At 44.8% G+C, this 14,578-nt stretch overlaps 1 protein-coding gene across 2 annotated transcripts; it reads right to left on the minus strand.

Moving 5' to 3' along the window:
* Window positions 1-556: 556 nt before the first annotated feature.
* smarcc2 (SWI/SNF related, matrix associated, actin dependent regulator of chromatin, subfamily c, member 2) lies at window positions 557-14,025 on the minus strand. Of its 2 annotated transcripts, none has more exons than XM_046310707.1 (25): window positions 13,894-14,025; window positions 12,923-13,042; window positions 12,722-12,807; window positions 12,418-12,499; window positions 12,226-12,318; window positions 11,592-11,661; window positions 11,362-11,431; window positions 10,201-10,276; window positions 9,563-9,816; window positions 9,308-9,432; window positions 8,763-8,822; window positions 8,446-8,614; window positions 8,285-8,356; window positions 8,004-8,117; window positions 7,733-7,886; window positions 7,517-7,636; window positions 7,346-7,408; window positions 6,901-7,159; window positions 6,474-6,635; window positions 6,260-6,321; window positions 5,981-6,107; window positions 5,692-5,855; window positions 4,443-4,577; window positions 3,935-4,313; window positions 557-3,314 (listed from the first exon to the last, which is right to left on the minus strand). In XM_046310707.1, exons 1-25 carry the CDS (start codon window positions 14,002-14,004, stop codon window positions 3,250-3,252), a joined length of 3,192 nt encoding a protein of 1,063 aa, XP_046166663.1. In that variant the 5' UTR covers window positions 14,005-14,025; the 3' UTR covers window positions 557-3,249. The 2 variants fall into 2 exon arrangements, with proteins under 2 accessions (XP_046166663.1, XP_046166662.1); XM_046310706.1 differs by lacking the exon at window positions 13,894-14,025 and adding an exon at window positions 13,378-13,834.
* Between the last annotated feature and the right edge of the window lie 553 nt (window positions 14,026-14,578).

Genomic DNA, 14,578 nt, shown 5'->3' on the forward strand with positions numbered 1-14,578 from the left:
AATACATAAACATCGAAAACATAGTTCTGCAGTGGCAAGTGGAAACATAACCAACATTGTTACACTAGGACTGTCTGGGAGTGGTCTGAGCTGGGAGGGGAAAACTGAATGCTAGCTATTATTGGCAGAGAGATTTGGAACTCTCTTTTTTATTGGTCTACAAACTAATTTACCACCTGGGGTTGTCACCAGGCAGTGCAAAACTCCATCCCACCAAAACAGGCTGAAATTTCAGGCGGTCTTTTATAGCCACTCTTAGACTAAAAGCGCATTATCATCATTTCCACAGTTTTACAGTTTTTTTCCAACATCAATGTGGAAATATATATATAAAACTTAGGAAAAATCAGTTTTGATTGCACAGGGCCTTTAAACAAAATCTCTTTCTTTGAGCAAAAGTATTAGTATAAAATAATATAATTAAAAACAAATATATTGCATACAATACAGCTCAGTATTTGAATTATTTATTTTATACTGTCATTTTTGCTCATCTTAATCCAGGGTGTCAATAATTGCGATCCCCACAGTAGCAACAATGACCAAACTATACACGTCACGTCATCTTCATTTATTTGACTTTCCCGCCCAAAATGTAAGTAAAACCTGCGCATATATATATATTTTAATTCAATACGAACGGCAGAGCAACTGTTGACACTCATTTGGCAAGTGTTTGACTGAGGAAAGGTTCATTTCTACTGTATAATCAATGCAATCATTGCTATCGTTAGCAATCATGAAAAACAAACAGAAACGAGAAACTGAACATACGCACGTATTTCATATCACGAAATCCACACAATGCAATAACAGAGACCAAAGCAGTCCATCCATGGTCACGACTGTAGTGAAGTTTCTAACACTGGCTATCTGGACACAAGTTGTATTATCAGAGTATATGTACGACACTGTCAGAGGAGTGGGTTTGTGTTGATGTGTTGCCGTGTCATCATTTTCTACTTCTGGATGAGAACAATGAGCATCCCAATGCCTCAGCCGTTGTAACAATTCAAAAACAATGGCACAAGGGGGTTAGATGAAACTGAACTGAAGGAACAGTGGGGAAAACACACCCATGCTCACAGTCACACTGATTGAAAGGTCATGGAGGCCTATCAGGATCGCGCACGTGACAATGAGGGAGAGCATTAGAGGTTACGTAGATAATAAAATACAGCAATAAAATGCAAACAATAATATCAAAGAAACAAAAATGGAAAACCTGACAGTCAAATATATAAAAATAGATAGAATACATAGAGAAGATATTGTTTACAGATATTAAAAGGACACAATTCTCCTCTGTAAGCCGAACTGACTTCTCAGATTCCTTGATTTAGAAAGTTATTTTGTAACATTAAAGCCACTTCCATCACATACTAACAGCTTCATGCGAGTTGGACAGGTTATTGGAAAACACAAAACAAACTATAAAAATCAGTGGATTTCCAAATGTCCACATCCCACAAACTCATATGGAGAAAATTGCAAACCTAAAAAAATGAACAGAGTTGTGATGGTGACACCTGCTATCTTCGAAGTTGCCAATAAGGTTCTTCCGGAGCTATATCCAGTCATTGTTTTAGAGTATAATCTCTACAATGGTATGATTCACTGATACTGACTAGCCATACTGGACATACTGACAAACACCATCTTATTTGTGCAGTTACTGCTTGGCTTATGATTATGCTCTGCTCTGAGCATGTGCAACTGTTTCAGAAGTGCTTCAGATGTTAAACTTGAAAAAACAAAGCGCTCTATTCAATCTGTATTGCTGAAGTGTTACAGATTGTGCGATAGCAATGTAAAGGTCATTTCTGATTGAGCTGACATATGCAGTGTTTACTGTGAATGCAGTCTCTGCTAACATTGCCTTTACATTTCAATCACACTGTATGTAACGCTAAACTTTTGCTATATGGATTGAATCGAGCCCAAAATAGAGTTCAAATAAGGCCTTTTAGGACATTGTGTCCTAGAGGACACTGACTCTGGGGGTGTGGCCCTTCATCAATACTTTAAGTGGTTTCTAATGCTCAGTCATGGAGGGATTTTCTGTTCCAATTGGAATGAAACATTCGTAACAGAAAATCCAGTTTACAGTACATAGTCTTAATAACAAATGGCAGTAGGGCAAGATGAGACAGTTTCCACGTGGAATACATATCATTACAAAAGAGTAATACCATTTGTTCATCCTTTTTCATTTCCCTAACACATACTTTGTTTCAGTTTACGATACATCTAACCAACAGACCAACCCCAATGCTCTATAACAGCACATTCACACACATAGGGCAACAAGCAGCCAAACCAATGAAATAAGGTGACCTAGAACTGAGAATCTCATATTTGGAAACTATGACGTCGTAGTAAAAGTTCAAAACAAGAACAGCTAAGTGCTTCAGGTCAATTAGTTAGTTAGGACTCTATTCAATCTGTATTGCTGAAGTGTTACAGATTGCGCAATAGCAATGTAAAGGTCATTTCCAGATTGAGCTGACATATGCAGTGTTTACTGTGAATGCCGTCTCCGCTAACATTGCCTTTACATTTAAATCACGCTGTAACGCTGAACTTCTGCAACGCCTATTGAATAGAGCCATTAATAATGCTTCATGTCTCTAGATATGGCCACCGGGGAAACATCTTTTCAAAGTGCAAATCTTTTTTTTAATAAATTCCTACCAGGGGTACCGTGGGTGAATAGGTAGGTAGGTACCTCTGGGAACATGGTAGGACATCTGACTACAGTAAACTATAACAGGAAACGAAAGCACCAAAGCACCACTGATCAAAGGACTGCTCAGACAAGAGCCTTTTAGTTCTCTTCATATCCTCAGGTCAAGTGGTGTATTTACATGACCATACTCTCTTGGTTTAACCTTGGGCTCTGATGCGAAAGGTGAAAGTCATTAGGCAATTTATGTCTGAAAAAAAATGCCTGGGGGACTGTTAGTTTGAAAACCGATAAAGTTCTTCATTGGTATTTTCGTGTTTAGTTGAAGGGGATCTTTATATTCACTCTGGTAAGGTAAGGTAGACTTCAGTGAAATGTTTTTGTTTTGCTTTTCTTTCTCATGTAAATCGTTCAAAATGTTAAACATGATCGAAGTTTGTTATATGTCCTTCAGTTTGACTTCTTCATTTTTAGATTAAACAGGCAGGATTCATAGGTACAAAGTGGTCAATGTCATTCAGTTTGCCAGGACCCTTTCTCTCACTCTCTTCTTCCCTCTCTTTTCACTGTGGAGGGGGAACTGGGGCTGAGGAGTGGTGTGTATCCTCAGGTAGAGGGGCACTAGGCTCTGGGTTCAAGAAAAGAGAATAACACACACACAGCAAAAACAATAAGTCACAGTAAAGTTCAAGTTGATTCCAGTGGCTCATGTGATTATTATTGTTTCTTTTTAACCCCTTTTTCTCCCCAACTTTGTGGTATCCAAATGGTAGTTACAGTCTTGTCTCATCTCTGCAACTCCCGTACAGACTCGGGAGAGGCGAAGGTCGAGAGCCGTGCGTCCTCCGAAACACGACCCCGCCAAGCAGCACTGCTTCTTGACACAATACTCACCTAACGCGGAAGCCAGCCGTACCAACGTGTCGGAGGAAACACTGTACACCTGGCGACCGTGTCAGGCGCATTGCGCCCGGCCTACCACCGGAGTTGCTAAAGCGCGATGGGACAAGGACAACCCGGCCGGCCAAACCCTCCCCTAACCCGGACGACGCTGGGCCAATTGTGCGCCGCTTGATGGGTCTCCCGGTTGAGGCCGGCTGCGAAACAGCCTGGGATCGAAACAGGATGACGCAACTACCACTGCGATGCCTTAGACCACTGCACCACTCAGTAGGCCCACGTGATTACTTTTGTACAGTATTAGCTAAATACTGAATTCACAGTTCGATAACACAAAGTGTGACTCACCATGGAGTGTTGGGGTGGTGCTGGAGTGGGCCGTGGGGGGCTGGCCTGGCGGGCGGGGAGGTGAGGTGTGAGGACCACTGGAGGGCGGCTGGGGCTCAGCAGGCTGGGCAGAGGAAGGGATGGAGGTGGTAGGGGGTGCTGGGCTGGGAGCTGGCTGTGGTGCAGGGGTACTGAGGGTTGGCTGGGACTGGGTGGCTGAGGGGCCCTGGGGTGGGGGTGGGGGGCCAGTGGGGGCCGGGGCGGAGTGTGGGCCTCCAGTCTGGCTGTGCTGCTGGATCTGTTGGAAGTGCTGCTGACGCGCCCTCATCTCTGCATATTTCAGCTGCTCCATGTGGAACGACTGACGGTCTGCCAGCAGCTGCTGCCTCTGGTACTCCAACTACACACACAACACACATTCACAAAGGGTGAGAACATGTATATATATGCACACTCCAACCAACAAAGCAAAACAAACAAGTCTACTTAAACTACATCCCCCATAACCCTTCACTTCTCCTTGACTCACCGCCTCCCTCTCTCGGTCCATGATGGTCTCCAGCTCTTCAAAGTGTCTAAGTTTGATCTCCAGCTTCTTCATCTGAGTCTCCACCAGCAGAGCCACCAGAGACTTGATCTTCCTCTCCTCCACAGCAGCCAGGTGCTATGGAGAGAGAAACACAGAGAAGGATGGAGGGGGAGACAGAATGGAGACGGGGGGGGGAGAAAATGTATAGGGGAGATCGAGAAAGAAGTATGGATGTGAGTCATCTTTTCATGTGAAATGGCAAAGATATATTGAACAATCCCTGGTTGATAATCAGTATGAGAAACAGATAGGGTCAGATATGATTTAACCCCTGGGGGTTGGCTAGGAGAGCTGATTTAGGATCAAGTGCATCCTAATGTAATCTGGAATGAATTGCAAAAATATCTGAAGCTGGAGACTTATATTTCCCTCACTAACTTTAAACATCAGCTATCTGAGCAGCTAACCGATCACTGCAGCTGTACATAGCCCATCTGTAAATAGCCCACCCAATCTACCTACCTCATCCCCATATTGTTTTTATTTACTTTTCTGCTCTTTTGCAAACCAGTATTTCTACTTGCACATCATCATCTGCACATCTATCACTCCAGTGTTAATTTGCTAAATTGTAATTACTTGCTACTATGGCCTATTTATTGCTTTACCTCCTCACGCCGTTTGCGCACTGTATATAGACTTTCTTTTTTCTATTGTATTATTGACTGTACGCTTGCTTATTCCATGTGTAACTCTGTGTTATTGTTTGTGTCGCACTGCTTTGCTTTATCTTGGCCAGGTCGCAGGTGTAAATGAGAACTTGTTCTCAACTAGCCTACCTTAAATAAAGGTGAAAGAAAAAAAATCTTATTCATTATGATCCCAAAGGCAAAACTGACCCTACACATGTAGGATCTTAATTTCAGCCAGTTTGCTACAGCAGGACATGAATCCTGCAGCAACAAGAAATGTGATTATAATTAATGGACCTTTTCTGTAGGGGTTGATGCATTTTTCGTTAGGGCAAATCAAGTCTGACATTTTAAAATGGGAATTACAAACTTTAGAAGCCTTTTTAAACCTTAAACACACTTCTGTGCAAGAAAATCCTCAGCAGCAAAATAATGATCAAATTAAGATCCTACACCTGTAGATCAGCACTCCTACTCTGAGAAGTTTGATAAATACAGCCCCTCATCCTAGATCTGTGATTTGGGGGATCGTGCAAAACACGGGTCAGAGGTCAGACCTTGGCTTTGACGGCAGCAGCAGCCAGGGCAGAGGCAGCTGCGGTAGCCAGGTTCCCCTCTCCCACATCCCGCTCCACCTTAGCCTTCCTCTCTCCCTCACTCTCTCCTTCTCTCTGGCTCTCCTCCGAGCCCTCCTTCCCTTCCTTATCCTTCTCTCCATCACCTAATGCAGAGAGGGAAACATAGAAGTCACGCATAATTAAGTGTCTGTAAAAAACAAGAGAGACAGAGTTGACCATTTTAGTTTACAGAGATACATTCAAATTCAGTGACAGACATAAACATTACCCATCTCCGAGTCGGTCTTCTCAGCCTCTTGCTCTCCCTCTCCTTCTCCCTCTCTTCCTCTCTCCTCCTCCTTCTTCCCGTTTTCTCCTTGCTTCTCCCCCTCTTCCATGGCTCCCTCTTTGTTCTCCTGTTATCACCATGGGGACGGGGACAAGGACAATGGTCAACACTTGAGTATAAATCATCACAACCTAGACAATTCAGACCCAGACCGTAGCTGGTTACAGAAGACTCGACCACATAAACACAAGTAAAGTAGAAGTCCTAAAGACACCATACCTTGGTCTCCCTCTTCTCTTCACTGGATTGGCTGTCACTTTTACTCTCCTCACTGCTCTCTTCTGGAGGCAGAGAAAAGACAAATGAGTTGTCAGCAAGCCTAGTGTCCTAAGTGCACCCCACCGGAAACTCATTTCTCTTCATTGACATACAATACATGGAAATATGACCAAAGACAACTATAGTTTTAGATAATAGTAGATGGAAGCTGCACCAGGTTTTTCTCCCTCCTCCAGGCTGGTGCCTGCGATGCCGCTGCCTTCCAGGCCGTAGAGGGGGTCCTGTCTGCCACTGGTCCGCGCCGCCTCTTCCACCCTCCTCACATGCGCCTCCACCAGTGCTGCTGGGACCTCCTCCTTCATACGGGAAAACTCCTCTGAGAGAGAGAGAGAGGGGGAGGGAGGGAGGAAGGAAAGAGAGATAATGAACGGTGATAAAAGAAGCAGGGAGATGGTTCTGAACCGTTGAAGGCTACACCAAATACACACGCCACCTCTAAAAAGTATCTCTTGAGAAAAAAAATATCCAAAACTTCCAAGACACTTCCTGGTAAATAAAGGTTAGCTAAACAGCTCTGACACAAATCAGGCCAGCCTGTACTCTGTGTGATCCAACGGTTATTTTGTGAGTTGACCTCTCACCCAGGGCAGATTTGGCGGCTGCGGAGGCCACGCGGGGGTCCACCACGGAGGCCAGGAAGGCCACGGTGCTCATGACAGGGTTGCCTGCCTGGCTGAAGGGGACGGGCTGGTAGGCCAGGGGGCCCAGGGACGAGGACGTGTCCTCCAGGTATGGGTCCTCGATGGGCAGACGCAGGAAGTGCAGGATACACTCGTCCTGGGTACGTGAGCCCACGTGCTCCGACACCTTGTTCCAGTCATCCTTGTACATCTCTAGACCCTGAGAGGAGAGGATATGATTGATATTAATAAGGATGTTATATTAAGCCCTAGGTTACATTTTCAGAATTTATTTGTGTGTTTTTGTTGTCGATCCTCTCAACACTGTTTCAAGGTTATTTGGATTTAAAGGGCATTCTATTGAATGGTAATAAAGTGGATGAGACAGAGCTGTGCTGTTATTTACCTCTAGCAGCAGTAGTGTCTCCTGTTCGGTCCAGTCTCGCATGGCGCTAGCAGCAGTCTTACTCTGCAGACAGGAAGAAGTAGCATCCCCGTAACACACCTCACTACTCTTTACAGATAGCTACACAGTGCACTATGATCCTCATCAGTCCTGCAGTGTTGTGAGCCATACCTTAGGAGGCCCAGTCTTCTTGCTGTACATGTCTGTCCTCAGGCCAAAGTTCTGCAGGTCGGCTGGCTGCTTCTCCTTCACCTTGTCTGGGAAGGACAGAATCTGCTGGGCCGCCGGAGTCTGGAGGGGACAGAGAGAAGTGGAGTGAAGCTACAGTCAAATAGAGGCATCTAGAACCAAAATATAGAAACAACCGGTCTGTGTGTGTCTGTGTACCTGGGAGGCCTTGGGCTGCAGGGGCACCAGGCTGGAGGGTGTGTCAGCCAGGACGTGGAAGTGGGAGGTGGGCGGGGGGCCCATGGGGGTGGGCCGGCTCTCTGAGTCCACCTGGTAGTTGATCAGACCCCACTGCTCCAGGAACGCATGCACCCTGAGGAAGAGGAAGAGGAGAGAGGGATAAATGGAGGCGGTAAATATTTCTGCATGAAGTAGATGAAAAGATCATGCGACTGTGGTAAATGTCCTGTGTGCACTGAGTCCTCCCGACCTCATGATGGCGCACACGTCTCCGGCCAGGTTCCTACGACAGGCGGTAGAGGTAAGGTACTCCTGCGGGTTCAGCCTGTAAGTGTCTATCATGAAGTTCCTATAGGCCAGGTAACTGTGAAGAGAAAGAGAGACTCTCGTCATTGGTTATGCAGCTAAGTTACTCCAAACGCCAAAGCTGTTGGTCTCTGTATAACACAGAAGAGTGTACATGTGTATTAAGCTAGGCATGTGTAATAATAATAATCATGGTAATAACATTATGAGCATGGGTTTACTCACATCTCAGGGGTTTTGGATTTGTTCTTGCCGTTGAAAAACTCTGGGAGGGCTCTACGCTCAATAGCATGGACACTGGAAAAGACAGAAAGTGGTCAAACATACATCATTGATCAAACGATCATCCTTGATGGTCGGGAGAGACGCGTAGATGTGTAGCCTACCTGTTGTAGTCGAACCAGGCAGCATAGCTGGGGATAATGATGTGGTGGGTCTGCTCGGTCACGTTGTCCTCATGAAGGTCCGACCCTTTCACCGGCTCTCCCTTCACACTCGGAGAGCCCTCCTCCTCCTCCTTTCCTGCAGTTTCCATGGATTCATCCTCTTGCTCATCTGTTCAAGAGATAAAAGAGGAGAGAGTGAAAATACAGATCAGGGGACAGATAAAGGATGGAGAAAGCTAAAATATTGTAAGAAGTGACCTCATCCTGCAGACAGTGTATATACACTGAGAACTTATTAAGTTATTCAGGGAACTCACCCAGGTCTGTCATGGTACCTCCCTTTACTGGTGTTGACTCAGAGTCTTTCTTAGTGTTGGCTACACACACACACACACAGAGAGAGAGGTATGGGGGGGAGAAAGAGAGAAAGTGAGAGAGAGGGGTATGGGGGAGAAAGAGAGAGAGAGAGGGGTATGGAGGGGAGAGAGAGAAAGAGAGTGAGAGAGAGAGAAGGGTGTGGGGGAGAGAGAGAGAGAAAGAGAGGGGTATGGAGGGGAGAGAAAGAGAGAGAGAGGGGTATGGAGGGGAGAGAGAGAAAGAGAGTGAGAAGGTTGTGGGGGGTAGAGAGAGAGAAAGAGAGGGGTATGGAGGGGAGAGAAAGAGAGAGAAGGGTGTGGGGGGAGAGAGTTGCATTTCCTGTGATACAACAATTCAGTTCAACCCCTGACTTTGTCACAATGATGATGAATACTAATGTTTCAACCAATGTAAATATCAGGAGGACAAGCCAATTGGCTGAGTCTAAATCTTAGATATATATATATATATATATACACACACACACGTGTGTGAGCATGTGTACCTGTCTTAGGTAGGGTGACCTCCTCCACTGCAGGTACAGGTGATGGTTCATCCAGATCTTTAGTCAGATCCTCCGGCTCCTCCTCTCTCTGGCCTCGCTTAGACTTAGTGTACGGGGTGGTGGGCCTACACACACACAAAGTTAGTCATTATGTATATATAATTTTAAGGCTTATATTTCTTAGTCATTGTGTATTTCAGCAATCTACAGATCTCCCAATGTATTACACAGTAGTAAACAAAGGGTAACACACACCCACACCCTTTCTTTGTGTTCTTCTTCTTGCTCTCCTGGGGTGGTGGGGTGGGCGAGGGGGAGGGCGAGCGCTTCCTCTTCTTGGCACTGCCGGGCTTCTTGTCACGACGCTCGTCCCCTGGGGTGGTGACCTCATCCGTCAGGGTCTTGGCTGAGATTCTCTTCCTCTTGGGGCCCCCCTCCCCAACCTCATAGTCCTCCTCATTCATCCACTCATTAAACTGGTCAAGGTCCAGGATCCACTTGGCATGGACCTGAAGACACAGTTTATATGGTGTTCATTTAATTTAGTAAAATGTTATATATTGGCTACAAAAAAAACACAAACAGAGAGGAGGGAGAAAGAGCGAGAGAAAAATAGAGACTTAAAGAGAGGGGATGTGTCCGAATCCTGTCTTGCCTACTACTTACTAAAACATCATTCTGTGTACTCAATGTACTACATACTATTTAGAACGTACTGTTTAGTAAAAATGTATGCAGTAAGCAACAAATATCAACAGACAGTTTGTCATCTAACGCGCAATTGCGTTGTTTCCCGCCATTTGTTCATTACGGTACAGCCCCGCCCCCTTATCTGACTATCAGCTCACACAGAAAGACACAGAAAGAGAAGAAGGAAGGATGTGTGTGCCGACCTTCCTGGGTTTCTCTGGGCTGGGCGCTTCTTCCACAGCAGCCTCCACCTCACTGGCTGAGATCCAGGTGTCATAGCTGAGCAGCAGGGGACAGAGGTCAGAGGATAGACTAGACTAATGTTTCTAGTGCACCATATATCATCACATGGTGCTATAACACAGGCTGAGAAAACGGTGTGAACCTCAAATGGTAAAGGAGATGTGGGTATGGGATAGAGAAAATGGTAAAGGAGATGTGGGTATGGGATAGAGAAAATGGTAAAGGAGATGTGGGTATGGGATAGAGAAAATGGTAAAGGAGATGTGGGTATGGGATAGAGAAAATGGTAAAGGAGATGTGGGTATGGGATAGAGAAAATGGTAAAGGAGATGTGGGTATGGGATAGAGAAAATGGTAAAGGAGATGTGGGTATGGGATAGAGAAAATGGCAGTGTACTTTCAATGCGTCTGCACCCCAAATTGTGACATTTAAGACACATGGTGCCATGAGGCCAGCAGAACACCACCCTGCATCCCACTGCTGGCTTGCTTTTGAAGCTAAGCAGGGTTGGTCCTGGATGGCAGACCAGATGCTGCTGGAAGTGGTGTTGGAGGACCAGTAGGGGTAACTCTTCTCTCTATTCTTAAGATCGAATCCCAATGCCCAAGGGCAGTGAAAGGGACACTGCCCTGCGTAGAGTGCTGTCTTTCGGATTGGATGGGATGTTTAATGGGCGTCCTGACTCTTTCTGGTCATTAAAGGTCCCATTATCGTATGAGTAGGGGTGTTAACCCTGGTGTCCTTGCAGAATTCCCAACCTGGCCCCATTTCCATCATGGCCACTTAATCATCTCCCTCATTCCTAGTTGGCATATATCACTCCTCACCATGCTAGCTGTTGTATGATGAGCGTTCTGGCACAAAATGGTTGCCATGCATCACCCAGGTGGGTGCTGAACATGTGGTGGATGAGGTGTGTTTCCCCCTTACTGTGTAAAGTGCTTTGAGTACCAATGTAGAAAGGCGCTATATAAATCCAATCCATCAGTATTATTATCATCATCATCATCATCATCATCCTGGGTTTCCATGGTGTTAGAGCACCCTGTTCTGCACAAGGCTTTATCCGAAGGTTGTGTTGACGTTGTCAGGCTGAGGCCCCAATATGGACAGTCCCTACCTGTCAGGATAGTATCCCCAGTGGAGCAGCACCTGCTTGTCTCTCTTCATTACCAGACGCACCCACTCCTCTGAACCAACGGGGGAGGGGAGAGGAAGAGAGAAAAATGTCTCTGTGATCAATCCATTAGTCTAGTTAGCTAATAGACCAATTCACTTTCCAGGCATACATTCAGAACAAACATTCTGGCCACCAGATAACGTTTGATCCATAATGTTAGATTGACTCACCCTCCTCCAGACTGGCAGGGATGGGAACCACCACATGGGAGCTGGACGTCTTGTCTTCAGTCACTGAGCCCTGCAGGAGACAGCAAACACACTCTGCTTAACTGTGTTGTACTGTATTGTATTATATTGTGCTGTATTGTATTGTGTTGTAGTGTTTTGCATGAAGCTGTATTGTATTGTACTGCATTGTATTGTGCTGTATTGTTTTGTATGACGCTGTACTGTAATGTATTGTGCTGTATTGTTTTGTACGAAGCTGTACTGCATTGTATTGTACTGTATTGTGCTGTACTGTATTGTATTGTTTTGTGTGAAGCTGTACTGTATTGTATTGTGCTGTATTATAATGTATTGTATTGTTTTGTATGAAGCTGTACTGTAATGTATTGTTTTGTATGAAGCTGTATTGTACTCTAATGTATTGTGCTATACTGTAATGTATTGTGCTGTATTATAATGTATTGTATTGTTTTGTATGAAGCTGAACTGTAATGTATTGTAATGTATTATTTTGTATGAAGCTGTACTGCATTGTATTGTACTGTATTGTGCTGTATTGTATTGTTTTGTATGAAGCTGTACTGTATTGTGTACTCATACAGTTCCATCATTAGGTCAGTGAAGACAAGCCTACCTGGTGCCTCTTGATGATGTCCTTCAGTTTCCCCAGTAGCTTGGCCTCAATGTCAGAGCTCAGGTAGATCACTGGTCGACTCAGACAGTTGTTCTGATGGACAGATGCAGAGAAAGAGAGAGTACATTTTTTAAAAAGATAGCGACACAGACAAAGAAAATAGTTTTCCAAAGAAGACAAGGGCAGACGGACCTGTACTAGAGATTTCTCGATAGTCATGAACATCTCCACATTGCGGTCCATCCGAGAAGGATTCTGAAAGTCAAACCTGCGCCTGCCATGAAGACAGACAGGAGTTAAAAATCTCACACAAACTCATAAAATATTTCAATAAAAATGCATCATTGTGAAAATGAAAACATCTCAAGGATCAGTCTATTTGGTTTAATCTTAATCAGAACTTCTCAACCATACAACTTAGTGGGTTAAACTCATTTGAGGGGAGTGTAAGTGTAGTGAGCAAAACAAAATATGCAGGCCAGAATGAAACTCTTACCAGCCCTGATCGCTCTTGAACTTGTAGGCTGCAGCCAGAATGTGGCAGAGAGCCCCACCAGACTTAAAGTCCAGGAAACTCTTCGTCTGAACAGAAAGACAGAGGGTCAGATACACTATTAGAACAGTGGAATAGGGGAAGCACAAGAGCAAATTGTGTGTGTGTGTGTCTGAGCACATGTGTGCGTGCAAGTTCTCTCACCGGCAACCTGGTGAGAGGTGGGTTGCTGACATGTCGTCCGAACACCTCCTCCTGAAACTGCAGCAGCTGGACCACCAGGCTGGACAGAGACTTGTTGGTGGGGGGCTCCGCCTGGATGTACTGAGGGACAAGAGAGAGAGAGGATTTACATGGAAATATCAGGATAAATATACATTGTAACTATGTTGACATGCACATCATCATTATTCTGGTATTATCCCATATATTCAAGTATGGTGTGAGTGAGTGGGTCTTAGATAGATCTTTGATAGTTGGAACTGTACAATTAACAAAAACAGAGGTAAATTGATGGTCAAAGAAATTATAGGTTAATCTATGTGAATCTTTGTATTCTTTCAGTCTGGCCCAGGTTGAAAATGGTGGGGTTGAGCGCTTGCTCTGAGACAATAGACATGGCTTTTTTGGCAACACTATAATGAGAAAATCCTTCTCACCATCTGGGGGTAAAAGGAGCCGGACCATGAAAACTCATGGCGCTTATATTGCCCTAAAAGACCATGGAGTGAAATGGGGTGAAAGAGAAAACTGAAGGGGCCGGTAAAAAAAAAAAAACAGTTTAACATCTGGATTTGTGCACTTGCGCTGGCCGGAGTAGACATCTGCAATCCATGAAATTACCGTTAGCTAGCTAGGCAGCTAGCTAGGTTCCCTCCCCTCCCCGAACAGCAACCCCCAACACAGGCCATTTCCCTCTACTAAATGGGTGTAGAAACATCCACTTAAAACATATCAAGTGTCCATGTCCATCACGCGACACTTGCCAAGACGTTTCCTCAGCATCCTTTTGTTTCCGTCTCGTGAATGTGTGGATTAAACAACTGGACTATACTGCAACCCATCTCATCACACCCTCACTCGCCTGCCCACTCCTTCTACTGTTAAGATTGCCCTCTGTCATTTATGATCATATGAATGAATGTATTCATTACATTAACAAAATAAGGCAATACCTTTTTATAATTCTTGCCCAACCAAACGCGGACATTGTCGAACTGCGAGACTGTATCAGACGCTTCGAAATATTTTACGTTCGGGCCGCCGTCTTTCTTCCGCACCGCCATCTTTGTCTGCAGAATGTCGACGTCGACCGCCGCCCGGTGGTGGAAATGTGACATTGCAGCCAATGGGCCCATTAATACCGCTGTAGTTGCAGTAAATGTACTGCAAGCGGTGTTGTTGTATAAAGAAAATTCAGTTTAAAGGGCTTTCACCCAGCTGGACACATCTTCTCATTCAAGGGTTTTTCTTTATTTGTACTAGTTTCTACATTGTGAAGACATCAAAACTATGAAATAACAAATATGGGAAAATGTCGTAACCAAAAAAGTTTTAGACAAATTAAAATAGATTTTAGATTTTTCAAAGTAGCCACCCTTTACCTTGGTGACAACTTTGCACACTCTTGGCATTCTCTCAACCAGCTCGGAATACTTTTCCAACAATCTTGAAGGATTTCACACATTTGCTGAGCACTTGTTAGCTGCTTTTCCTTCACTCTGCAGTCCAACTCATCCCAAATCATCTCAATTGGGTTGAGGTCGGGTGATTGTGGAGGCTAGGTCATCTGATGCAGCACTCCATCACTCTCCTTGGTCAAATAGCCCTTACACAGGCTGGAGGTGTGTTTTGGGTCAT

This window comes from Oncorhynchus gorbuscha, linkage group LG18, assembly GCF_021184085.1.
Source record: "Oncorhynchus gorbuscha isolate QuinsamMale2020 ecotype Even-year linkage group LG18, OgorEven_v1.0, whole genome shotgun sequence".
In the NCBI taxonomy this organism is placed as follows: Eukaryota; Metazoa; Chordata; class Actinopteri; order Salmoniformes; family Salmonidae; genus Oncorhynchus; species Oncorhynchus gorbuscha.